The following is a 26,383-nucleotide window of genomic DNA, read 5'->3' on the forward strand; positions in this document are numbered from 1 at the left end:
TCGAAGAACGACCGATGCAGGTTTTATTTCCATAGTTTACATAGGATTTGTTCAGGGACCACAGAACCTGAACAATGGGTCCAAGCACGACAGATCAAAGTTTCACTGCTTATTTACATGCTGAAGTCAAAGTAACTATGGACTTTATATGGAAACACATTTGTCTGTACCTTTCAACATCTAATTTCTTGTCATTAGAACTGTGAAACCTGGTTTCAAATTGTCATACTTCAACACTCACAAAACCTACAAATGAAATGGCAGCAGAGCCCTTATATCTGATATTGCAAACAAAAAACAGCAGTTCTCATTTCTCCTGAGTGTCAGCCAGCAATAGCTAGTTCCCTAGTGACCTGCTGTCTCCATCTTTACAGTCAGAGGATCTCTATATATGCTACATCAATCACGTATTTTCTCCCATTTGTGCTATAGAATTTCTTGATGATTTTACATAATAAAGGGTAGAGCTATTCTGTAACAGGCTGAGGAGGCCCACAGGATTGAGACATAGAGACAGTCAGCTTACAGATGGCAGTAAGTTTGTCAACCTTATGCACCATCCACCCTTTACCCCCAGGGAAGATTCCTGGTACTCATTTCTGTTAAAGGCTGAGTCAACCCCAGGGCCATAGTATGGCTGGAAGGATTAGGTTAACTGAAAAGTCAAATGACCTCATCGGGAACTGAACCAGTGTTTCAAATGTTTGAAATTCACATATTTTATGTCAGTCAAGTTAACTCTGTGGTGTTGAATACTTTCTTTGCAGTCTCATATGCAACACTATGTTCTACAGAATTTATTAAAGCAGTAAAACACACACGACAGAACACAGCCCACCAACTTGAACACATATGTGCATTGAGAGAACATAAGCAACAACAGGAGACAGCAGTTTCCTTGCCCAAAAAATGTTAACACCTCATGATGACCACACTGGTCGTTAACATGCAGTGATGGACTTTTAAGTGAATAACTTAATTTGATAGAACATAGTGATGCATGTGAGACCAAAAAACTAATAGACACTAAATGAAAAGTGCAACAGGATGCTACAATATTATAATTCAGTGGTTACACCTTACACTCACCAGCTACATGGGCCAAATATGAAAACAATAAGGACACAAGCTGGTTAAAGAAATATAAAACTGTCATGCTGTTTCTGTGTGCAGAGTACTAGAAGTGATATCAAAGAACATTACTGTCAACATGTGATGACAAAGTGGCAGTAAACCTGTTGCTGGTGAAAGGCTTCTGACAGTGGACATTACAATTGTCTTCAGACAATGGATAAAATCGCCATCTCTCAAGAAATGTTTATAACCCTACATGTCCTGTCTCTCATATGCTGACCGCCCCCACCCAACCAACACCATGGGACCCAAAGAGGACCTTCCAGGCAGACTATCAAGGAAAGATGCATTAGCACACTAGTGTAGGGTTTGTGCTGCACATAAAGGCACAGTTGAGATGAGTTATACTTGCAAATTCTGCCGTGTTCTACTATGCGAAGGTTCTTGCTATGAGAGATCCCATTCTGTGAAGTACCACTGAACTACCTACATGCAGTTTTTACAGTATTCAGCTGCAGCTCCAAAATGTAGGTTGCTCCCTGCCTCAGGGAATGAAATGTATTGTGGCATATAGACCTGTTGCTGGGTAACAGCCACGAAACAAACAAGGCAATGGCCAATGCTATGCAACAGCTTCAAAAATACACAACTGTACTGGAGCTGTTCCAAGCAGCCCGTGCACAACAATGGAAGTTGTGTTTTCTATGTGGTCCACTCTGAGGCTGTGTCACTTGAAGGACCAAGTTCAGTTAGTGCAGTGCAATGCAATGCAGCTGAGTACAGTGCAGTGAAGTGAGATAGCTGGAGAGCAGAGAACTCCTGAGGCTCAGTTGTGAGCTGCTGCCATAAAAGGTGGTAGCTGAGGCATGGAGATAGTTCGGGAATCCAGAGGAAGGGGTACATCCGCCATTGGAAGCTGTTGTCAGAAGATTGGTACAGACACAGTAGACTAAGAAGACTTAGTACATGCTGTAACAAACTGCTGAGTGCATGAATTAGCGATAGCACTATAGTTACTTGTAGTCATGATCTAGAAGTGTTCAATAAATCCAATTACCAATGGAAACCCCATCTACTGTCATTCATACACCTGACAGCTGGTGTCAGAAGTGGCTGGACTGGAGACCACAGTAAGAAGTTATACTGCCACACTATGGAGATGGAACATGTGGCATGCCTGTTGGCTGAAATTAGAACCAAGAGAAAATGAGAGCCAGACAAGAAAAAATGGACACCAAACTAAAGGAAATGAAAGTTGGCCAAGAACGCCTGAAAGAAGAAATGACAGCCAAGTTAGATGCCCATCACAAAAGATGGCATGGATGGACTCCCAGCTAGAGAAAATGGAGGTCATGGTGGATGTCTTCAAAGGCTGAAGGAAATGGATACCATGGATCTGGAGACCAATTAAGAACAGTTGTAGGCCGTTGTGAAGCATCAGAATGTCCCTATGGAAGAAGCTGCAGTGGAAACTATAGGACTAGTGGAGGACCAATATGGGGACTGGCATCTCGCTGTAAGGCCAGGGCAATGATGGGTCCTGGAAGAAGTTGGCCGCTGCCTGAGGATGGTTGATCTGCTGTGCCATTCCTGCAATGTGTGAGGGATCAGGCAGGGACAATATTGTACGAGAAGGCCCTAAAGGAAGAACGTTTGGGTGCAACCAGAATGTAACAACGGCATAAGGGACCAAGCCTAAAAGGGTAGCTACGTCTAGGAAATAAGAGAGCATTCAACAAGACCAGACTTTTGGACTGGAGGTCTAGGAGTGAGTAACTGTGCTTCATGGAGGAGTTGGCCCTATTTGAAATGAAAGAAGAGATGCCAAAAGCACAACCCGAGACTAAGGATGATGGTGGTACACCTGGACCAGCTTGCACCTTATCAGTGAGCTTCTCAGGATGAGTGGCCTTAAGAGTAGTGGGAGCAGTTGGAGAGTAATCACTGCAAGAACCAAGCCACAGGGAAGGAAGATGAGACTGATCACAGACATCACAAGCATAGCCCTCAGAATAGAAGAAACAACAGTAGGGCTGTAGGAAGAAGGAAGCAGTGTGGCACACAGACCCATTGCTAGGCAATGACGACCATTTCTATATGACAACTTCATAAATATGCAACAGTACCGGAGCTGTTGCTAGGCAGTGGCCCATGCTCAACAGACAAAGTACTGGCATTTCATTATGTGGTCTGCTCTGAGGCTATATCGCTCGCCTGACCAAGTTCAGTTAGTGCAGTGGAGTGAAGTGAGTTGATCACTGAGCAGTCAGTCAGTCAGTCAGTCAGAGGACTGCTGTAGTTAAGTGAGCTGCTGCTGTGAGAAGCTGGTAACTGAGGCACGGGCAGATCAGGAACCCAGAGGAAGGGGAACATCTGCTAATAGAAGCTGTTACCAGAAGATTGGTGAACACTTAGTACATGCTGCAGTAAACTGCTGAGCATGTGAATTAGTGATAGCACTATAGTGATTTGCAGTCACGGATCTGTAAGAGTTTGATAAATCCGACTACCAATCCAAACCCCATCTGTAGTCATTCTTATATGTGACAGTATGTTAAGCATCCAATGAATGGGGTTCTTACTGAGGACGTACCAGTGTGTGACATGTCAAGCAAGGGGTGCACACCCTAACACATGAAAGCATTCTATCCACTTTCAGTTGCATTTGTTCTCCTACTTCAATTTCAACTGAAGACTAAAGCAAATAAAAAGTAAAAAGCAAAGCTATCCCTGTAAGAGGCTGTGAAGGCCCATAGGGTTGTGAGACATTGAGGGTCCCACATTATCTAGACAATCGGCTCAAAGATGGCAGTAATGTTGTCAGTCTTACGCGCCGGCTGCGCTTTATGCCTGAGGAAAATTATTTACTTAATTCCTGGTACTCATTTCTGTTAGAGGCTGAGTCGACCACAGGGTCACAGTGCGGCTGGAAGGATTAGGTCAATTGAAAAAATCCAATGACCTCATCGGGACTTTAACCCGCAACTAAAGCAAATACACAAAATAAAAAAAGTACTTGCATGAGAAAGTCAGTATGCAGAAACTGGGACGTCTAAGGGCAAAGAGCTGACACTTAAAGACATTTGACTTTGAATGACAAAATTACTTTAACATGTGACATTTTCCATTATTTTTTTCTTTTTTTGTTAAAGGAGTGCAATCTTTATAAGATGGGTTTGCTTCGCCAGCCATCGGATGTAGACTGGTTACATTTGATGGACCTGACAGAACAGTCTTCATATTTTAATCAGATGCCAGAAGAGGCACTTTCTGGAAACTTTTCTCCCTTTAATCAAAAAACGAGATTGAAGAATGCCCAGCATATGTCTCAATTTCACAACACTCTTGTCATAAACTTAATACACTAGATTAAATATCATAAAGTATTATGTGAATTTGTCACAAAAAATCGTTTCTACCACATTTCAGTTTTATATATATAACTGAAAGACTAACCACAGCAAATATTCACAATCCACGCAAAATATATGCATTTATGGCTGACTTGAATAAACCGCTGCTTTATAAACACAAAAATATAAAAGAAGAGCAACTATAAATGTCTGCTACACACGGTTCTCAATCCGCATTATTAATACAACTTACAACATACATTTCAGTAATTCATATATACATTACCGCCCACAATTTGAAGTCTGCAGTTCTAGGATATAAGAGCTCTGTTACCAACAGCAAATACATGACATGGCATTCAGGCACCATAAGTTGTCATGGCCACAAGTTCTTTCCACACTTGCCAAGGGATAAGTGTGTAAGTGGTGCTGTGGCCCTGACCGTTGTCAGTGAATGATGGATACTGCACGTCCACTATACTGGCGGTCACCCACTTGAATAACTCTGAAGATGGAGGCAGCGTTACACTGTAGTGCTACTTTTGTACCACCCAGTATACTCATTATATAGAAATGTGCTACTCTGTTTGGTATTTGAGTTGCAACTGACCTGTACTTGTAACATTTATAACTTGTATGTTTATGCTCTGTTCCACAGTGTTTGAGAGATAAAGGAAACAGCTTCAGACAGGATGGCAGATAAGATACACCATGAACAAAAACAGAAATGCTTTTCAGCCTAACAACTATTTTTAAAAATAACCAACAAGCAAGAAAACATTCTTCTTCATTGCAAGCAAATGTAAATTGAGTTTTATTTATACTCTGCACACCCACAAATGATCCTGCAAATGTGTACGGCCATGCCTCATACTGACAACTGTTTATTCCAACTCTCAAACATCGTGGATTAAAGAATAGGTCCACCTGTACCTGCTTTTGGGTATCCCTCGTTTTGAAGTGTGCTAATTTGCACCAGGTTCTGCAACAGCAGGGAAGACAGCTGGGAACATTAACACAGGTACATCAACTAAGCACCATCATAGCATCCATGAACAAAGAATCATTACTACTAACTCCTACCCTTCATTTGGTTAAATTTCAAAGTTCAAGCCCAAATTTATAACTAAATGCAACAAAATACTTGTTCTAGCTATAACTTTATTACTTACTTATGGCACTGAGCCCTTCTTGAGAAGCCAGATCTGCAGTTACTCAAGAAATTCCCGGCATTTTATGGAACCCAAAGGTTCACAAGAGCCCTCCACTGGCCCCTATTCTTAGCCAGATCAATTCAATCCATACCATCCCATCCTATCTCTCTAAGATGCATTTTAATATTGTTCACCCATCCCCACCTTGGTCTTCCCAGTGGTCTCCTTCCATCAATAGCTATAACTTTATATGAGTCATAAATCTGAACTCACTGCCTATTATTTTCATCTGGGTTGTGACAATGTGAACTGATGCCCTGACAAATGCTGCTTTCTTAGGGGGAGGGGGGTTAACATGAAGATGTAGGCCACCTCCAAAACACTGATTCCAACCTACAAAACTAAACTGAATCATATCCCAGAAACTCAAATCTAATCTAGAGCTGGCAACACATACAAGTTTCAAGCTATTACAGAAAATAAAGTATCTTGTTAGTCCTTAAAGTCTGCCACTGATCTGACAATGGAAGTACAATTTTCTTGGAAGAACTGCATTTCATGTGACCCCTCCAAGCGCTGGCCATTTCGTGCACAAAGTGCCTGTGGATTTGCCCCAGACGGTGTACTGATGTGTTTCTACAATTCTCAGAATAAGCAGACATTATATCCCCAAAAAACACTAACCCACTGGTCTTTAACGTTTTCTGTGAGGTATGAATTGAATCATTAAACACAATTCAGCTAAATTTGAGGCTTCAAGGACTCAATTCTGCTCTGGAATAAGAGGTCAAGTTGTACCCATGCTAAATTAAGGAATATACCATGGAGACCTGCTGGGGAGTGGAGATATAGCTCCATCATTCTTGACCTAGGCACTAGATGGAGGTGAGTGGTCAGTTGTCACATACCAGCTGCTTTACTGCTGGGGAAAGAGCCAGTACCCATTGGATAGGAGGCCAGGTGAGCTTCAGAGCCAGTCTGGATGCTGTGAAGAGAAAAACATTTTGCCCTTGTCTAGAATTCAACCCTGATTGCCCAGACTGTACATAGTTACTATACTGACTGCACTATCCTGGGCCCTCTGCTCTAGAATAAGCGAAGAAAAAACAGAGAGGCTAAAAACGAATAGCCCAGCTCAGCAAGTACAACCCGATTACATAAAAAGAAAATACTCTTAGGAGAAACAATGAGATTATCAATAAACTAGTTTAAAAAATAAACAGCCTAGGAGCAGACGTGACCACCTCCGATTTCAATGAGATTTGCCAGCACGCTTTGATCTGGTAACTGTCATAATTGTGAACCTGTACCCTCATACAGAAATTAGTTTCAGATACTTAGCATTTTGAAAAACCAAATCTGTTTGAATCACTAAAGTTAACAGCTCTGGCCATAATCATTCTTACACAGAATTAAAGCTCTTGAACATGACTTTCTTTCAATGTCCACTTACAGCTCTCTTTGTCACCATGGAAGTCTTACCTTGATATGAATCTGGAGTTAGCTGGCTTAGGCTGTGCATTTTCTATACCCAACCTTACCCTTGAAGAGAGAGTTGCTGAGGCCATTACTTTGCAGATGATGGGCCACCTCCAGTAAGATACCTAACAGACTGCCTCATCAGCAAAGGAACACATCCTGCAAATTATTGCAGTCCCAGTTTAAATACAACAAAAATAAACTACTTCCAGTATTTCACAAGCAAAGAGAAGCTTGTGTGTGTATAACTCCAACTCTTATAGTCAATTCTTACAAATTTCAGTATAAATGTAATGGCATTTATTCACATTAAATGCTTGTCATATTTCCAACCTATAAATTAGAATGTGAGGAGGGGGTCATAATGTAGGTGGCATTTGGTTAATACATGGCATACCACAGGGTTCATGTACTTGTATGTGGTCTGACAATAAAGTTCGCAAACTTATCGCAGTAAAAGTGCTACATACCTCATTGCTGAATTATCATTGTGGTCGCCTTCAAAGTACTTCCCTTGGGAAACTATGCACCGATGCCAGCGCCTAGTCCACCCTTCAAAACAATTTTGGAACTGGTTTTGTGGAATGGCTGTCGCATTACTCCTGATGTCATCATTGTCATCAACATGTTTTCCTTTATCTTCAGGAAGAGAAATAAATCATTGTGGGCTAGATTCGGTGAATAGGACAGTTGTTTACTAGCTAAAAACTTCCCACAGACAGTGTTGTGACGCAAGATCCAGGAGTTGCTGGCAAAAAGTTTGGATCATTACTACCTAACTTTTTCATGCAGCCTTTTCAGTACTTCCAGATAGTAAACTTGGCTGACTGTCCATGTGGTACAAACTCATAATGAACAATCCCTCTAATATAAAAAAAAGTTAGCAACACTGAATGTTCAGACTCTTGATTTGGACTGATGGAACTTTTTTCGTCATGGAGAATTGGTACTCTTTCATTGTGCACTTTGCCATTTCATTTCAGGGTTGTATTGGTAGACCCATGTTTCATCACCTGTGATGACATGGCCCAAAATTTCATCTTGCCTCTACAAAAGGTCTTGGCAAATTTTGACTCCTTTGCTTTTGTTCTTTGGTGAGCTCCTTTGGGACCATTTTTGCATAAATCTTCCTCATGTGAAGATTTTCTTGTTTCTCTGTTGATGTTCACTTGCTATGCTCGACAGTCAGCTGACATTTTTCACACACAATTTGACAAATTTTTACATTGTTTTCTTCAGTTCTGCTCGTTGCTGGCCATCCTGATCTCTCTTCATCAGCGACACTTTCTCTTCCCCCAATAAAAAAAAGTATCACCTACTTGTAACCTGCTGTTTTCCCTGTAAACTTGCACTAACATCTCTCTGATTTTGCTTCCACTCTTGCCAAGTTTAACAATTTCATGTTTGTTTGTTGGTCTAATTCAAGCTCCAACATTCTCTCCATGGCACACCAAAACACACTATGACAATAGACGCCACTCAGAGAGTCTGCCAGAGATCAAGAACACAGCTGTAAAACACTGATATGCCAATGTCACTGAACCATACTGAGGTTCCTGTCCACTGCTGCCATAGCAAGGACATGGTGGCGAGTTTGCAAACTTTATTGACATAGCTCGTACCACATTTTCTGCCTTTAGGGAGCACTAATGTCACCTTATGCCGGAATAAGACAATATTTATAAGCCAATTCTTCAACAGGAAGGTAAGGACAATGGAAGCTCATAGGGTTGTGAGACGCTAAGGCTGCCACATTTTCTGTAAAGAATCAGCTTGCAGATGGCAGTGAGGTTGTCAGACTTATGCACCAGCTTTAACAGAAAGACAATAGGACATTTTCAAATACAGTCTCAAAGAAATATCACATAGCCACAGAGGCAGATGCAAGTGAATGTGCCTTCCAACAGGTCAGAAACATTTCAAATGCGAGAGTTGCATTTAATATTGTGACATGACTACTTATTGTGGGAATGGCTCCACAAACAAGTGAACTGTCACTATGCAACAACTTCCCAACACATCAGTGACAATAAAGGAACTGCTGAAAATGGGGTCTTCTATGCAGTCCAAGCTAAGGCAAGAGCAACAGAGCAAGAGACGTTAAGGCAACTTGGCCAGTTAACGTCATGAGCTGGGAGATGGTAGCCAGCCAGCAGTGACATAAGCATGACAGCTGAAAATTCTCCATTATGTAATTTTCACCAACCTGATCACTTCCTTTCTCACCTTTTTCAAATATTCTCATCAGCATCCCATTCTCAAACATTACCTCCCTTCAAGTGGGGATCTTAGTTTCAACCCTTGTAAAAACTGCGTGCATGATTAATTTTGTACACTATTTTTACGTTCTGGTACAGCATAAGAGAATACAAAGTAAATACCATCACTGGAAAACATGCTGTGGCAGAAGCATGGGTAAACTTATGGATAGTTGACTTGTGTCACATGAACGCCAATCTGTCGGTGCTAGTTGGAAAAATCATAGGTGAACTGCAACACAAAAATATGTAAAAGAACTGTGGAAGAAAATGTGCAAATACTTCCATTTACCAACTGCGGCAATACGTGTTCTTTCGAAACGTTTATAACCTACCATACCATATAATATCAAATTCCAGAAGACCGACGTCTCATTATTCATTAACTTACGAACATGACATAAAAAATACAAGCTATTAGACATGGAAATACACATTCCAACATGTGGCATTTCAATATTGCTGTATAGAAATTTACTAGACCGAAAGTAAATATTCATAATAACTGTCAGAGAACATCATTCACAACAATACGTACAACTAAATTACACATTTATTACGGAATCGTTCAAAAACCTTCAGAAACGCCTTTCCACTACCACTACCTTCGAAGTGCCATTTTGAAAAGACTAGTATAATACACGGCACACATATTCAGATGAAAAGCAAATGGCTATTGGTCGGAAGTGAATGACGTCACATCCGAACCTCAGAGAAGATAGGCGCTACGCAAGCTACTATCTCTGCCGATCCATGTGCACTGCACTAGCGATATCACTTGGGGTTAATTGGTAGGCACTATTGGTCCTTTTGGCGAATGTTATAAAAACATTATAAAACAATGCGTTTTGAGACTTTCGTCCACTCAGATATAAGAGTTTACATTCATAGTGCCCTAAAGCTGCAGTCTACCAAATTAATTCAGTCCACGCCTTCACTTGTTAGAGGAACTTTCTCTAACCTCCCACAATTTTATACCTCTTTGGTCCAAATATTCTAAGCACCCTCTTCTAAAATATCCTCAGCCTATGTTCCACCCTTAATGTCAGAAACAAATTTTCACATCTATACAAAAAAACTGGTAAAATTAGTTGTAAATTTCTACCTTTTACATTTTTACATACTATATGAGAAAACAAAATGATCTGAACTAAATGGTACCAAGCATTGCTGGAAATCTTAATTTTCGTATGAATCAAATTTGATTCGTTACTGCCCAAATATTTTAACTTCACCATATTTTCAAAGGACCTATTGGCTACCTTTGCCATGATTTTGCCCTTCATTCTTGTTATCGCAATATCAACATATACTTTCCTTTCTTCGTGTTTACTTCTAGACCTTGAGAGAGTGAAGTCACAACCTCCACCCTCCCTCCTGTTCGGGTTAGAACTGCTCAGTCCTGTCTGGGAGTTGCTAGAGTGATGAGCGAACAGAAGGTGCCGCGGAGCTTGGAACAATGCATTGTGATCAAATTCCTCATTGGAGAAAACGTCCCATCAGGTGAAATTCACCACAGACTTCAACAATAGTATGGGGAAGTCTCTCTCTCATGGACTCATGTGTTTGAATGGTATAAGAGCTTGAGAGAGGGCAGAGAGTGCGTGCAGAATGAACTGCATGATCGTCGGCCGCAAACATCCGTCACCAAGCCAAACATTGATCGTGCAGACGCACTTATTTGTGAGAATAGGCGCATCACTATCAAGGAACTTGGAGCAACGCTGTCCATCAGTGTTGGTAGTGTAGAATACATTGTGAAATACCACCTGCACTATTGCAAGATGAATGCACGGTGGGTACCACACACTTTGACGGACATGAACAAAATGGTGCACATGCAAGCTGCCAGTCATCTCCTACAGCAGTTTGAAGACGAAGGTGAAGCATTTTTGAAGTCTATAGTGACCACCGATCAAACGTGGGTGCACCACTTCATTCCCGAGTCCCAGCAGTCATCACGTGAGTGGCAGCATACCAGTTCTCCCAAACCCAAGAGCGCGGCAGAGCATTGGGCAGGAAAAGTAATGGCAACGTTCTTCTGGGACTGGCAGGGGGTTATCCATGTAGACTTTCTGACAGATGCCAGAACAGTCAATGCAGTTTATCACTCAGACCTCCTGGCAACAGATATGAAGGAAAATGTCCGATCCAAGCAGAAGACAGGTGGAAAGTGGGTAGCCTTTCTTCAAGACAATGCATGCTCCCATACAGCCAAAACAATGGAAACCCTCCAGAAATTGAAATGGAACCTTCTGACACATCTGCCATACAGTCCCGGTCATATTTGAACCACCTTGTACACGTGTATGTTATTTCCCTCCTTTTGATGTTGGGTCATCCATCTTAAGTGTCCATTGGTGGCAAAATCTACATCCTGAAGTAACCAGGCTGTGATGCCAACACTGATACACACCTCAGGAACAGGTATCTTGTAACACATCGAAAATTAGCTGGGCATATTTTTCAATCTACCCCATTTATGGTCCATGTAGAACGTAGAAGGCCCCAGAGTTCCTGCTCCCGTGCAGGGAATGACTCCCACATATCCAGATTTTGAACTATCTGCCCAAGGACTGGCTTACAAAACTGTTCCATCTCTTTAGTATACCATTAGGTATTGACTTTTCCAGAAATAATTTTATCGACAATGTATTTCGCTTCAGTGCTCAGAATGGCATAATGCCTTGAAATGATCAGCTTATGGAATGATTCAATCTTAGTACGGCATCACATGTTGATTTCTTCAGAAATAAACCCATCTACAGTGCATTTTGCATCCACCTATGGAACACTTTCCATACAACGCTTGGGTGGATAGAAGGTTGGCTTACAGAACTAAGCCAGTCATTCCTCTTCATAATCCCAGTTATAATGTACTTTTCCACACCTGAAAACCTCAAGCCCAAAGGGTTAATTGGAAGTATCAAGTGTTTTTAAAGGTAGGGTATCTCACTCAGAGCATGGAAAAGGTTAAAGGAAATTAACTATAATATCTTGGTGACTGTAATTTATATCATGAACAGATTAACTATATTTTATTCTTACAAAATTCATTACAAATTTTCAAGTACATATTATGTAAAAGGTTATCCTTTCACAAAGATAAAGAAGTACTGTTTGCCCCATATTGAAGACCTCTGAAAGATTTACACAGCCTCTTGTAAAACATTTAACAAAATATACAAAGAAAACAAGCATGATACCACATAAATACCTATATCCCATTATAAATATTTCAAAATAAGTAACTTGCCAGTAGTATACTCTTTGGACCATTACATTATATTGGTATGAATATAGAGCACTGAACCCCATTTAATACCAAGTGGAGACACAGATTTCAGCCTATGTTACAAATTGATACTGGCAACAAAATGAGCCATAGGAAGTATCAATTTTCAGATATAAACTTCAGTCAGAAAATCTGACCATAATATAAATGAAAAGTCTTGTTAAAAATGTAAGAACTCTTTGCATACTGGACATATATAGTACAGTGAAACCCTCACTTAAGGTTTGTTTGGGAGCAGTGAATCTGAACATTAATTTGAAGAAAATCCTAAATGGAAGTAATTTATAACTGAGATAACAGAAGACTAGGAATCAATGAAACTCAATGCTAAATAAGGGAAAACCTCAACTGAGGAACATTAAATGTGGAGTTCCACTGTATATGAAATTCATAAATATAATTATAATGTCAGCATTATTAAACATATCTGTATTTAATTTCAGTTTCCATAATCTCTGTCATCCCATGCTGCAACATATTTTAACTGGAACACAAGATAGTGCACAAATAATAATAATACAGGCTTTATTGCAGTTTCCATATGAAAGCCAAAGTCTATACATATACATTATCAAGATTCACAGTATTTTTAAGAGATAAAAAACATCAGGCAAAAGACCTGAAAGGAAGAACCCACTCACGAGACCTAGACACAGATGGGAGGAACAATAATATGAGAAATCATAGATGAACATGGTTTGAGGTTATGAACTGGATTTAACTGGCTCAGGAGAAGGTCCAGCAGTTCATTTTTTTGAACAAAGTGATGGACTGTTTTATTTAAATAGTTGAGTGATAATTAGTTCCTCAAGAAAACTGCTCGCCCCACGGAGTTGCTAAGAACATATTTCAGAAGTGTGCAATTACTTGGAACAGATAATTCTGATCACATTTTTTAAGGGTACAATAAACCAATTTTCTATATCTCTGGAAATGAATGGCTATTTTTGATTACAGCATATATTTTGACTCACATCTACATGTATAAACAGACACTGCTATTTCAGTAACACAAACAAAAATTGGGAATTATATGACAAAAAACCCCTTTTAAGGTTTCCTCACACAATAGCAGATTGGAACCTAAACTCAGGAAAATCTTAAAAGGAAGAAATATAATTCTATGATTAGTGTTGATGGATAACTGAAACTGAATATCAAAGAAGGAACAACCTTCAATCAAGAACATTAAATGAGAGTTCCACTGTATTTGGAAACTGATTAGCTGCAAGTATACTTTGTAGAGGGCTAGTCATAAGTACCAAACTATATTGCAAAGTGCAATTTACATACCTTGGGCACAATAAACAACACTAGAAACAACAGTGTAAAATAAGGCTGCTTGAAAGATACATAAATCCCCACGCTACTACCTACTTGAGAACGCTGCAAGGCTGCTGTAATTGCAGTGTCAAAGACGAGCGTAGAAACACACAGTTGGGTAAAACAAATTCTGGAACCCAGGATAAATAGCACCATACACAGCTTATACACTTTACCAAATGAAAGTGGTCCACTGAGTAAATTACATATGATGACAAATCAGTAACGGTCCTTTAAGTACAAGCCAGCAAGTCCCAAAATTGGGGCACCAGTGGCATCATTTGGGAGGTCCCCACCAGAAGCAGCGATGTCAAGATGTGAGTATTTCAACGGTGTTTTAGACTCTGATCCATGCTATAACAGAAACATATATGGCACATCTCTGTACTCAGTTCTCAGCTACAATAAGATAGATTATGACTGGGGATATAAACAAGTTCATGCAGTCAGTACTCTACTGTTTCTTTCAGTTATGTAATTGACACTAAAATGAGTGGCTGAATAACTGAGAATGTCGATAATAATAGGGACATTTTTTATTAACAATTTGCGGACCAGCAATTTAAATATTTAAATCACCCTGGGAACCAGCATTTTTAAACCTACTACCCGAACTCGCGCACTGTTCACTTTAAAAATATAAAATCTCCTAATTAATTTTATGATCTAAAATTTTTGGAGAACACTTACCAATGCTCCTAGAAGTGCTTGAGAGTGTGATATTTCTGGAAACATTCCCCTTTGTGAAGTGGCATTACAAAGAACTTGCAAATGTAGGCAGTCATACTCCTTTTTTTTTTTAACTCCGCAAGCATGGCATTGCCTAGAAGCATGCTTCCCCTTGGAATGTTCACTCTTCACAATTTTCATGAGGGTATGATTCCGCATATCACCTGAGAGTTGCCCAAGGGGGTCCACATGAGGTCTTTGGGAGTTGATGGGCCCGGTCGCATTAAGTCTGTGTCTGACTCTCGTTCTGCCACCACCATCTGGTCTGTAGCCCAGGTCTTTGCCACATTCATCAGAAATGCTTTGTATTTAAATTCTGAATCAGGGTTTAGATTTTTGTAAACCAAAAATGAATTTAAAATAGCACAATTTATATAAGCCACAAGGCAACTTTGTTTGTCCACTTTATTGTTTTCCTAGGAAGAGAATAACAGACCAAATACTGATCGTCTCTATAAACTCCCTTCATGAACATATTATACTCAGAAATATAAACAGGCTTCTTTACTTGTCCATGTCTCCTTTGAACACCAACCATGCTTGAATTGTGGAAATCATATTCACAACACGAGTATCCCTCCAGAACTGAAGAAGAATATCCCCCTTCCTCCTGAATGTGGTTTCACCACATTTCAAAGATTTAGATTCCTCTTTCAGATCTGGAGGAAGGCCTCTGTTCACCCTAATTGTTCCACAAACACGTATTTTTCTCGAAAGTAGGTGTTCTGCAGTTGCCACACTGTTATAATAATTGTCTTGATAGACATGGTAATTTTGATCAAGATAGGGTTCCAAAACGGAAACAATAGTTTCTTGTAATTTTTTGCCTTCACCAGAATAAATTTCTAAATTTCCAATATAGCCTGAAGTGCTTTCAGTAACTACACGAACAAGTAGGCCATACTTTGTAAGTTTCCCAGGATTATATGTTCGAATATGAAGCCTTCCCCTCCAAGGAATCACAGATTCGTCCAAAGACAGTTGTTGGTTTGGCTTATAAACAGTCTGAAATTTCTGAACGAAAAAGTTCAATAAGGGCTGAATTTTGAAAAGCCTGCTTGTCGATTGTGGTTGCAGTTCATTATCACTGAAATGCAACCACCACCAAATTTGCTAAAATTTCTTATGGCTTATTAGTTTGCCAAAAATTAGAATTTCTAAAAATGGATCTGTTGACCAATACTCTTTCAGATTATCCATCCTTGTATGGCCCATTAGAAAGATAACGGCAAAAAAATTTTTCATTTCTGCTGAAGTGACATCCACCCACTTCAACACCTTATAACTTCTGTTATACTCTTCACGGTGTTGGAGATAGTATGTTAGTTTCCTGACTTAACATGTCAAAGAAAGTATCTCCAAAAAACAGTTCTGCTACTTCAGACACTTGCGTTGGGTCCGATGGAATCTGTTTCACCCCCGGATTTCCAGTAAACTGTCCCAAAGTAGGCGTTTTGTCTACTTTTCCCCATGTGGCTGTCCCCGCAATATTACTACCCGCATTTTCATCAGAGCTACTTTCACTTTTACTGTCTGTGGCCCCAATTCCTTGTTGTCCCCTGTCACTGCCACTGTCTGAGTCACTATCACTACTCCTGTCACAAGGCACGTCAGACAACTCATCGGAGAACAAGTCAGATATTTCTTGTTCTCCGAGAGATCGCTTGGTCTTCAACCGCTTTCGTCCTTGATCCATATTGCACTACTTACTGCCTGGTATATACAGCTTGAAGACGAACAAAGGCATTTTCCTTTGGAGTGAGATAGGAAAACAGCGAGGTCATGTTACTGACTACTAAGCAAACATTCGGGAGGTCTATTATGCACCAGTTATGCATCTGCATGGCACCAGACCAAGGGTATAGTGTGCTGCAACATAATGTGTCCTAAAATCATAATATTATGTGACCGGTCCGCCACATTTAAAAGCGAAAAGCATATTATGCAACCGGTCCACGAAGTGTTAATTACACCTCTATTAGTTATAAAAGACTTCACATCTGCAACAATATTAAATGCTTATAAGAAATAACATAGATAAACTTTGGCCAGTATTATCAAAGAAGCACTGTCAAAGGCCTCTGAATTCTTCTAGTTATAATTATGTTTGAAGGAATTCCTTTAGCAGACACGTAATTGACATTTCGGGTAACAAACACATTACAAATTTGAGTGACCTAAACCACTTTCTAATTCACATAAATTAGCAAATAAAAGTTTTGATTTTTATGCAGAAATCATATTCCTATCCACTGAATTCTACATCAGTAAACATTTAATGGGCCGGTCACAGTAGCCGAGTGGTCTAAGGCATGTACTGTCTTCGCTCGCTTGGAAACTGGGATCATGGGTTTGAATCCCACTCAGGGCATGGATGTTTAGTTTGTGTGTGCGCGCGTTTTTCTGTGTTTGTGTACAGGTAGAGGCCTTGCGATGAGCTGATCACCCGCCCAAGGAGTCCTACCGAATGTGTAAGATCTAGAAAAACTGAAGTGAACAGAGAAGTTCATGGCCCACTGGGGCTGTAGTGCCAAGGGAAAAAAATGGTTCTGAGAGTAATGACCTGAAACAATTAAGTAGGAGCAGAACAGTAATCTCTGTGGCATGAAAAGGAAATAAAAAACATCCAAGTTTGGCCTCCAATATGAAAACTCAGCCACTGTTACCTTATCAAGTCCAGACACCAACATCAAAAATCCGGCAGGTCCTTGATGTCCACGAGGTGTCCTAGTGGAAGGCAAGTTGTTGGCTTGAAATACATCATCACCCATTCCTTTACCTTAAAACAGAGAAAATACAACCCTCTCTGTGGCGTATAAATCAAGAATAAATCCTATCAGAACACAGTGACAAGAGTAGTTCTAACGGGTTCTGACAATGGTGTATCAGACTTGGGATTACTGTGTTTTTGGACTTCGTCCATTGACAAATATTCAAAATAACACAAAAGAATTCAGCATTTTGGAAACTAGATCTCTTTCCATCCTTGGGTGGGGGATGGGGGAGACATACTCTGATGGATCTGTTAGAAAGAACTAGGTCTAGTGACTGAGGTTCACTTTCTAATGGACCCAACATAGTAGATGTCTTCCACTCCTCATCTTAGGAAGGAAACAGATTCAATTTCTGAAACGCTGTATTTATCAGAATACTGGACAACAGACAAAGTTAAAAAAAAACCAGTAATCTTGAATACTGGCAAAAGTATTATGTGTGAAATTTAAATTTTCATAAAGGAAACAATCTGGGGGTGATATCTGCACCTGAATTTGTAAAAACACAACAAAATAAGCCGTCAAATTAAGCATACTATTGTATGAACATATGTTATGCATGGAAGGCAACAGGAATCATCTGAAAGATATCAAATTAATGACCGCTGGGATGAAAAAGGGCAAGGCGCAAAAGATGAGGCAAATGACGATCAAGAGAGCAGAGTATGGAAACAATGGACAAGGATATGAGAGAAGCACTAATGGGAGGACAACAAAGAGTACAGACAACTTACATGATAAGGACATTTATAATTTGTACTCTACAATTAATGTTGTTACAGCAATTTAAGAAAGTGTAAGACAGTGAATGATGATGCATGCAGCAAATGAAAGAATTATAGAAAAATGTAAATGAAAATATCATAGAAAACCTGGATGTAGATGGGAAGATCATATTTTATTCTTGGGGTTTTAATAATGCTGTTTCAACTGCAGAAGTTATAAAGACTCATTAATGGCAAGCATGGAATTTGCGTACCATATAAGCAGTAAATTCTCTGTTATGTATGAATGGATCGTCCAGTTTGCAGAATAACTGCAGAAATTTCAAAACAGCCTCAGTTATTGATTTTGCTTCCAACAATGATTTAAATTTTACCCATGGCATTTCTTTCAGTGATATGTGTCAGTGACACTTTACACTGCATAACGAATTGTATGGACATCAAAGGAAGTGGTCATAGCCTAAACTGAGGTAGTAACTTCACATTTGTGTGTGTGTGTGGGGGGGCTAAGAAAAGCCACAAAATACTGGATTTAGGATAACATGTATCCTTGCAAAGATTCATACTGGGTACCTCTTAAATACAAGCCACAGGTGTTACTGTTTGACCCAACCTGCTTGACTGAACGTACTAACTGTTGCGTGGATGTAAGAAATTTCTAAACCTGCCACATGACCATTAAATATTCCACAAAGGCTTGGAATCTGTTAATTTCTTAGTTCAATTTTTTTTAAACAGAAGTAGGTTAGAAGTGCCTCTGTAAAATGAAGCATGAATAATGAGGCCAAATCTGATTAATTCACAATACTCTCCAATTATTTGTATTTCAGTCAAGAATAATACTTAACATTTTAAATCCTGAACTAAATCTCAACCTGATGGTGTAGAATGAAGTTCTGGATATACGTGGCGGTTTTTATGGTGAAAAAAGCCATGGTATCATCATCACTTTGTAAGCAGACAACCAGACAACATACACATAAAATACTACACTCCATGGAGTTTAGTCCGCAAGTGAACTATACCGATTGAGAGACCGCCGTTTTTCAGCAAAGTTAGTGCCAACTTTTGCAGATAGAGGGTGTTGCGTGGTCAGCACAACACATTTCCATGGCCGTTAATCTCAGTTTTCTAGACCGAAGCCGCTACTTTTCCATTCCAGTAGCTCCTCAGTTATCCTCATGAGACTGAGTGGACCTGTTCCAGACCCACTACTTCTCAGAAAATCTGGTAATGCGGGGAATCGAACCCAGGACCTCTGGATCTGTAGCCAGGAACTCTGACCACTAGACCACAGAGGAGGCCCCAACATACACATATTTTTGTATAAAATGGGGCTGAACTGTAGGTCCCCTCATAATCACAAATTGCACATGCAATCCCACTGGACACCATGAATCACATGGTACCACATGCAAGCATTTAGGTTTTCTCAAAACATGAATAGGTCACCTTTGGCATCTAGTTCTAATACAATCTTAATTCACAATGCTAAGCCCTGTTGCACTGCCAAGTTTAAAGTTTATTAACCTCTGTCTACCAGTAACATCTACAGCAAAAGGATCTCTACCTACAAGCTTTATGAAATGATCAGGCACAGCGGCATTTTTACCTTCTTGTTAAAACAGTTCATTTTCATCACGTTACTCAGCTTTCCCCTGAGATTCTATTAATCTTTCAGCTGCCTTCTCATAAATCGGGCATGTCCAACTTCAAACAACTGAGGGACCATATTATACTATAGGTACCTATACACAAGTTGTGTTGTAAATAATATATTTCTTTCCACTACACAAACACAAATATCTGCCCTACAAAGATAAAATATATAAAACACTAGCATAAGAATAAGGTAAAAGGTAAAGTTATCCCTTTAACAGGCCATGAAGGTTCCCACATTTTCCAGGCAGTTAGCTCACAGATGGTGCTGAGGTTGTCAGCCTCATGCGCCAGCCGCCCTTTACCCCCAGGAATATTCCTGGTACAGATTTCTGTTAGATGCTGAGTCGACCCCAGGCTGTAGTGAAGCTAGAAGGATTAGGTTAATTGAAAAAAAAATCAAATGACCTCATCAGGAATTGAACCCATGACCTTCTGGTTTGTAGCATAGTGCCTCAATCAACTACACTACTGCACGTCTCTAAGAACAAGGACTGAACCCACTGAGATAAAGAATACTTATTTACATTAAATGCTGAAAAGTCAACAGTGCTTACAAATCAGGTGCTGATGGTTTGCTACACTGTATCAATATTGCATATAAGCATAGTGGGGCATACTAATTCCATAAACCCTGTGGCTCAAGTCCACAAGTGACTACACCAACCGAGCGACCGCCGCTTGTCAGCGAAGTTAGTGCCAACTTTAGCTGATGAATCCCCATGGCCATGGCATGGTCTGGATGCTGTGGATAAGAGAAAGATATTTCCCCTGCCAGGAGTCGAACTTTGGTTGTCCAGTTCGTAGCCTGACGCTATACTGACTCAGCTATACCAAGTCCTTCTTTATAAAGTTATTTACTCTGCCATATATGAACCCATTTTCATGCCCCTGCATGCTGTAACATACCTGTGCCATCACTGTCTCCACTGTTTTGAAATAAAACCAGCACACCAGCACTGCTGGAACAAACTGAATGAAACCTCAATTTTATGAGTTGATTACTGGCAAGACACTCCCAGGTTCCCAATAATTTTTTACAGTGGGTCAATGCAGTTCTATGAACTTAACTGAAATGGCAATGTTCCTATACACATTACTATCTACATGTACCATGTCACTGTAAGAAAATAACAAAATTTGGCAAGTTCAAGAACTGCTATCATCACGCACACTTTCCAAAATACTAATATATTGAGATACATAAAGCACTCCCTCTACCGAAGTTATGAGATGTGGTCTCTTCTGTGAGGGAAGAACATATATTGAAAATTATTTGAAAACAAGCTAAGGTTTTGAAACAGTTGAAGTATGGCCACAATATGGGACAAAAGACATAACAAAGAAACTTTATAAATGTACAGAACTCAGCCAACATTAGGGTAAACAAATCAAATCAGAGGTTATGATGGCCTAGAAAATATGTTCAGATGAGCAGATAAGGAGTGCATACATAAATTTGATGGGAACACATGAAAAGCGGACACTCTGGAGAACAAGGTAAGAGAATATTACACAAAGTGTATCATACAGGATATTGTGATATGACATCTGAAAGCCAGAAGAAACTCTTTGCTGCTAGGTAACACCTCAATAAACAAGTTTCTAAAACAACAAACACATGACATGACGACAGAGGAATTACTGGAAGTCGCGTTTTCTATGCTGTCTGTGCTGATGTTATACGTGCGAAATATACACTTGACAAGAGGCCATGCATAGTCATAAGAGACACATCCATCTTCTTCTCAGTGTGGATGTCACATAAGGATTATTACCACAAGAGTTCAGTTGGAAAAAATCTCTGGCCATGGGCCTCATGGGGCCTGACGCCAAGATGAACTGATTGGCAGTAAACCAAAGTAGCTCTGACTTTGACTATGACTGAAAGCCAGTGAGGGCGAGTAAGTGGACAGTCATGGCTAGATGGACATGAGTTATGATTGAAATTGAAGGTTGAGTTAGTTGTGACACAGCTGCCAGCCAATAAGGACATAAGCAGAGGACAATGTTAGAATCTATTATCAGGCAACGGCTAGTGAAGATGGAGAAGTCTTAGTGTGTGCTGTAGTGTGAAGCAGAGTGTGTGAATTAGTGAGAGTGCTAAAATTATTCGTAGTTAGGACTTATTAGTGTTCAATAAAACTAATAACCAATCCAAACCTTGTATCTAGTCACTAACACATGACAATATGAATGGAAGTGAACTGGTTCAGGATTGGGTCCGGTAGTTAAGTTTTGGTATGAGTAGTCATGACGAACCTTTGGTACATTACCAGAGCTTTAGATAGATACCACCATTTATACCACACCCACACTCAATTAGAAACATTCACACAGGAAAATATAAGAGATCAGGAAAAACAAACTCACCTCTGTGGAAAGCGATGTCCTCCTTACGTATAGTGCTTATCTCCACCATGTCACCTAGCTCTTCACCAGCAGCCTGCAGCTGTTGTGCATGTAATGACTTCCTTGCTGGTCCGTTATCCATTACAATCTAACAACAAAAATTTGAAAACGGCTAGCTGTATGGACTGGGCCCAACTGGGTAGGTCTTACCTGAAGACGGAAACAGAATCCAGTCTCTGAAAACGTTTTTATAAGCATAAATAGGAGAATGGATAATGTCCAAAAACATAATATTTGTACTTAATTAAAATATGTTGAGTGGTTGTCAAATTGTTATATGTGGAGAGATAGAGAGAAACAGTGAAGCTTCTTAAATGTTGCGTTCTTTGGAATACGAGATGGAGTACATGTTCAGAACAACTTACTGAATATCCCGTTCCCACAGTGAGCACAGCATGTCCAGTTAAAGTGGCAATTGTAACAAGATGCGGATTAATGGCTTTTTCTGCAAGTTCTCTCATCTGGAATTATAAACACATCTTATAAATATATTGCATTCACATGAGGGTTACTGCCTTCTGGGATGTGACACCATGTAGTCTGGTAGATGTTCACCAATGTTCTCGAGGAAAAAAGCAGCCTCCTTCATCAGGATTGAAGTCTTATTCTCCTACTCGGAAACTGAAAGTCAGCACATTCCTATGATATGTCACTAAACATCTAACAGACTATATATATGCCATTATATCACAGAACACAGTAACCTTTACAGTCACTGCTGTGAGAACTACGAATTTCATATTTCATTCACACATTTTTATGGCATATAAAGCAAAATTTTATGAAGGTCACTGATAAATTTATGCCTTACATTGTTCAGTTTATGCAACTTCATCATATACACATAAAAACTATATTCTACTTAATACAGCAATGAAAAAAAAAATTTCTGTGTGGCCCTATCTCTGAAATCTGACTAGCTATTTCCTGGATGAAAATACTGAGTAACAAGCAACACTAATAAGAAAGCACAAGATTGTGTTTCCCTGTAGTAACTTTCTCTGGGTAACCACAAGGCAGAAACACAAAGTAACAGCAGAAATTTGCCTTACATAAAAATTGGTTCAATTAACAATTGACTTAACACATTGCGGACCGACGATTTAAATATTTAAACCACTACCCTAACTTGTGCACTGTTCACTTTAAAAATTAATATATGTCCTAATTAATTTTATGAACTATAATTTTTGGAGAACACTTACCAATGCTACTAGAAGTGCCTGAGGGTGTGATATTTCGATATTTCTGGAAACATTCCCCTTCATGAAGTGGTATTATACAGAACTTGCAAATGTAGTCATACTCATTTTTTTGTGAACTGTGCAAACACGACACTGCCTAGAAGGATGCTTCCCCTTGGAATCTTCACTTTTCACAATTTTCACGAGGGTATGTTTCTGCATATCACTCGAGAGTCGCCCTGGGGGGTCCACATGAGGACTGCATGGGGTGGGAGTTGATGGGCCAGGTCGCATTAAGTCTGTGTCTCACCCTGGTTCTGCCGCCACCATCTGGTCTGAAGCCCAGGCCTTTGCCACATTCATCAGAAATGCTTTGCACTTAAATTTCGAGTCGGGGTTTAGATTTTTGTGATTTTTTTATATTTTTTACTGTCCCCGCAATGTTATTACCCCCAGTATCGTCATAGCTACTGTCACTTTTACTGTCTGTGGCCACAATTCTTTGTTCTCCTGTCACTGCCGCTCTCTGAATCACCATTACTACACGTCTCACAAGCCAGGTCAGCTAGCTCATCGGAGAAGAATTTGTCCTTGTCCATACCCCACCACTAACTACTGGCTGGTACATACAGCTCAAAGAGCAGCAAAGAAAACAGCGAGGTCAAGTTACTGACAAGCAAGCACACATTCCAGAGTTTTATTATGCCATTGCAAGGTATAGTGTTACATCCTAACGTGTCCTAAAATCATGATATCATGTGACGGGTCCGCCAAGTTTAAAAGCCAAAAGCATGATATCATGCGACCAGTCCTCAATGTGTTAAGAACTGGCTCTGGACAAAACCTGCAGCTAATGGTGCTAGGCAGAATCTGTTGGTACCAATTCCTTCACCTGACATAACAGCTACAGAATGTGTACCTTACCTTACACAATACATCACCCAAGATCATCCTGCCCTCAGCATCTGTGTTACCAATCCGCACTCTCAACTTGTTGCGTGAAATGATCACCTCGTCAGCCACATAGGAGTCCTCACCTACACTATTTCGCACAAGAGGTAGGGCTCCTACTACTTTTATACCACGTGGCTTCAAGACTGACAATACCTAGAATAGACAAATCAACGAGAAAGTATTCATATATACATAAGTTGAAAATACTCATCTGATTATTTTAGACAACTGAACAGTATTAAATATTAATGGGGGGAGGGGGGACACTTATCTTGTGGGATGTTATGCTCTGCATTCTAGTAGAAGTTTACTGATCATCCTGAGGAATAAACTACCTCCAGCTTCAAAGTTAATGAATAACACATGCAGTGAACAGGCAAATCCCTCTGCTTAGATTATTCTTCAACCCTGAAGATGGAAGTAGTACATTTCTTCAAAATAATTGTGAACGTCTACCGGACTACATGACGTAACATCTCAGATGACGGTGTTGACAGTCACTTCCATGATGAATTTCAAAAGTGACATGGCTGTTGCTTATTTTAAGGTGACATTTCAGCATTTTCCTGGCAAGAATGATGGATATCCTGAATTGATTATTGGTCTAATTCTAATGACTGGTAGGTCACAGTGTTGGTATGTGTATACCTGCATGAACCCAGCCACTGCTGCAGCACCGCATTTGTCTCGCGACATGCCCGCCATGACTCCTCCTGCCTTAATGTCAGCTCCTCCCGTGTCATAGGTCACCCCCTTGCCAACCAAGTATAAGGTTTTATCCACACTGCCAGAGCTGGGTTCATACGTCAAGTACACAATTCGCCCATGATGTCGTTCAATATCTGCAGGAAACATAAATATATTAAAAGTGGTACTGAATCTATTAAGATACCCACTTAGCCCCATCACATCCATAATCACAACTATGAGATGTTGTGAACTGGCACATAATGTGTGAGAGGTTATTGTTCACTCAGCTTAGCGTTTCATTAAACTGTAAATTCTTTCTTTGTTCTACCACAGCCCTCTATAACAGTGACATATATTCATATCTGGTGGAGAAATATCTAACAAGCACTGATGTGTAATGCTGCTGAAGAGTTGAACTTTATTAAGTCTTGTGAGGGACAACTTATTTGAGAAAGCCACCTAGAACACTACAGCAACCTTAGTCATTAGATGATGCTTCACCTCAGACACACACTTGGCTGGACCTGGAATAAACAATTATGTTATATGATCCTGACAAGAAAAACCAGTGATTTAATAATTTAAAAATTATATTATATGATTAGACCAAAAACAACTGGAGAATGTGAAATGTTTTAAATATTTGAGTAGCTTGTTAACAGATGATGAAAGGAGTACGTGTGAAATTAAATCTAGGATTGCCATGGCAAAAGCTGCATTTAGCAAGAAGAAGAATCTTTTTACAAGCAAAGTGGACTTAAATTTGAGAAAGAAACTAGTGAAATGCTACATCTGGAGCATTGCTTTGTATGGGGCTGAAACTTGGACACTTAGGGCAGTAGATCAGAAACACCTGGAAAGCTTCGAAATGTGGTGTTGGAGAAGGATGGAGAAGATCACTTGGACCGATTATGTGAGAAATGAAGAAGTGTTATTTAGAGTCAGTGAGCAGAGGACTATCCTACACGAAATAAGAAAACGGAAGGCTAATTGGATTGGTCATATCTTATGCCGTAACTGCCTTCTAAAAGAAGTTATTGAAGGAAAGATAGAGGGGCGGATAGAAGTGACCAGAAGACGAGGAAGAAGGCGTAAGAAGATGCTGGATGACCTTGGGGACAGAAGAGGATATTTTCATTTGAAGGAGAAAGCTCTAGATCGCATCAAGTGGAGGAACTGTTTTGGAAGAGACTGCGGACCTGTCATCTTGACAGATTACAGATGAATGAATAAACTACTGTTCTTGATTTTATTACACAATTAACCAATGGATTTTTCAATCGACATAATCCTTCCAGCTGCACTATGGACTTGGGTGAC

At 39.9% G+C, this 26,383-nt stretch overlaps 2 protein-coding genes across 4 annotated transcripts in view; both read right to left on the reverse strand.

Annotated features, from left to right (window-relative positions):
• The window catches only part of LOC111869276 (Kv channel-interacting protein 1), an 89,472-nt gene extending 79,550 nt beyond the window's left edge, over positions 1-9,922 (reverse strand). The window contains exons 1-5 of the mRNA XM_033753371.1: positions 9,654-9,922; positions 9,442-9,550; positions 7,064-7,219; positions 6,490-6,566; positions 5,361-5,430 (exon numbers count right to left, since the gene is read on the reverse strand). Coding sequence (XP_033609262.1) covers positions 5,361-5,430; positions 6,490-6,566; positions 7,064-7,103 — 187 coding nt within the window. The 5' untranslated portion in view covers positions 7,104-7,219; positions 9,442-9,550; positions 9,654-9,922. The remainder of the gene's footprint in view (positions 1-5,360; positions 5,431-6,489; positions 6,567-7,063; positions 7,220-9,441; positions 9,551-9,653) is intronic.
• Positions 9,923-12,328: 2,406 nt separating this feature from the next.
• LOC111869293 (putative aminopeptidase W07G4.4) overlaps positions 12,329-26,383 on the reverse strand; it is a 43,772-nt gene continuing 29,717 nt past the window's right edge. For 2 of the 3 annotated variants that reach the window (XM_023860693.2, XM_023860692.2), the window contains exons 7-13: positions 25,022-25,215; positions 24,344-24,526; positions 22,601-22,696; positions 22,197-22,323; positions 20,733-20,795; positions 17,332-17,444; positions 12,329-14,290 (exon numbers count right to left, since the gene is read on the reverse strand). In XM_023860693.2, the coding sequence (XP_023716461.1) occupies positions 14,156-14,290; positions 17,332-17,444; positions 20,733-20,795; positions 22,197-22,323; positions 22,601-22,696; positions 24,344-24,526; positions 25,022-25,215 (911 nt within the window). In that variant the 3' untranslated portion in view covers positions 12,329-14,155. The remainder of the gene's footprint in view (positions 14,291-17,331; positions 17,445-20,732; positions 20,796-22,196; positions 22,324-22,600; positions 22,697-24,343; positions 24,527-25,021; positions 25,216-26,383) is intronic. The other variant, XM_023860694.2, reaches the window with a different exon arrangement.

This window comes from Cryptotermes secundus, unplaced genomic scaffold (genome assembly GCF_002891405.2).
Source record: "Cryptotermes secundus unplaced genomic scaffold, Csec_1.0 scaffold124, whole genome shotgun sequence".
Classification (NCBI taxonomy): domain Eukaryota; kingdom Metazoa; phylum Arthropoda; class Insecta; order Blattodea; family Kalotermitidae; genus Cryptotermes; species Cryptotermes secundus.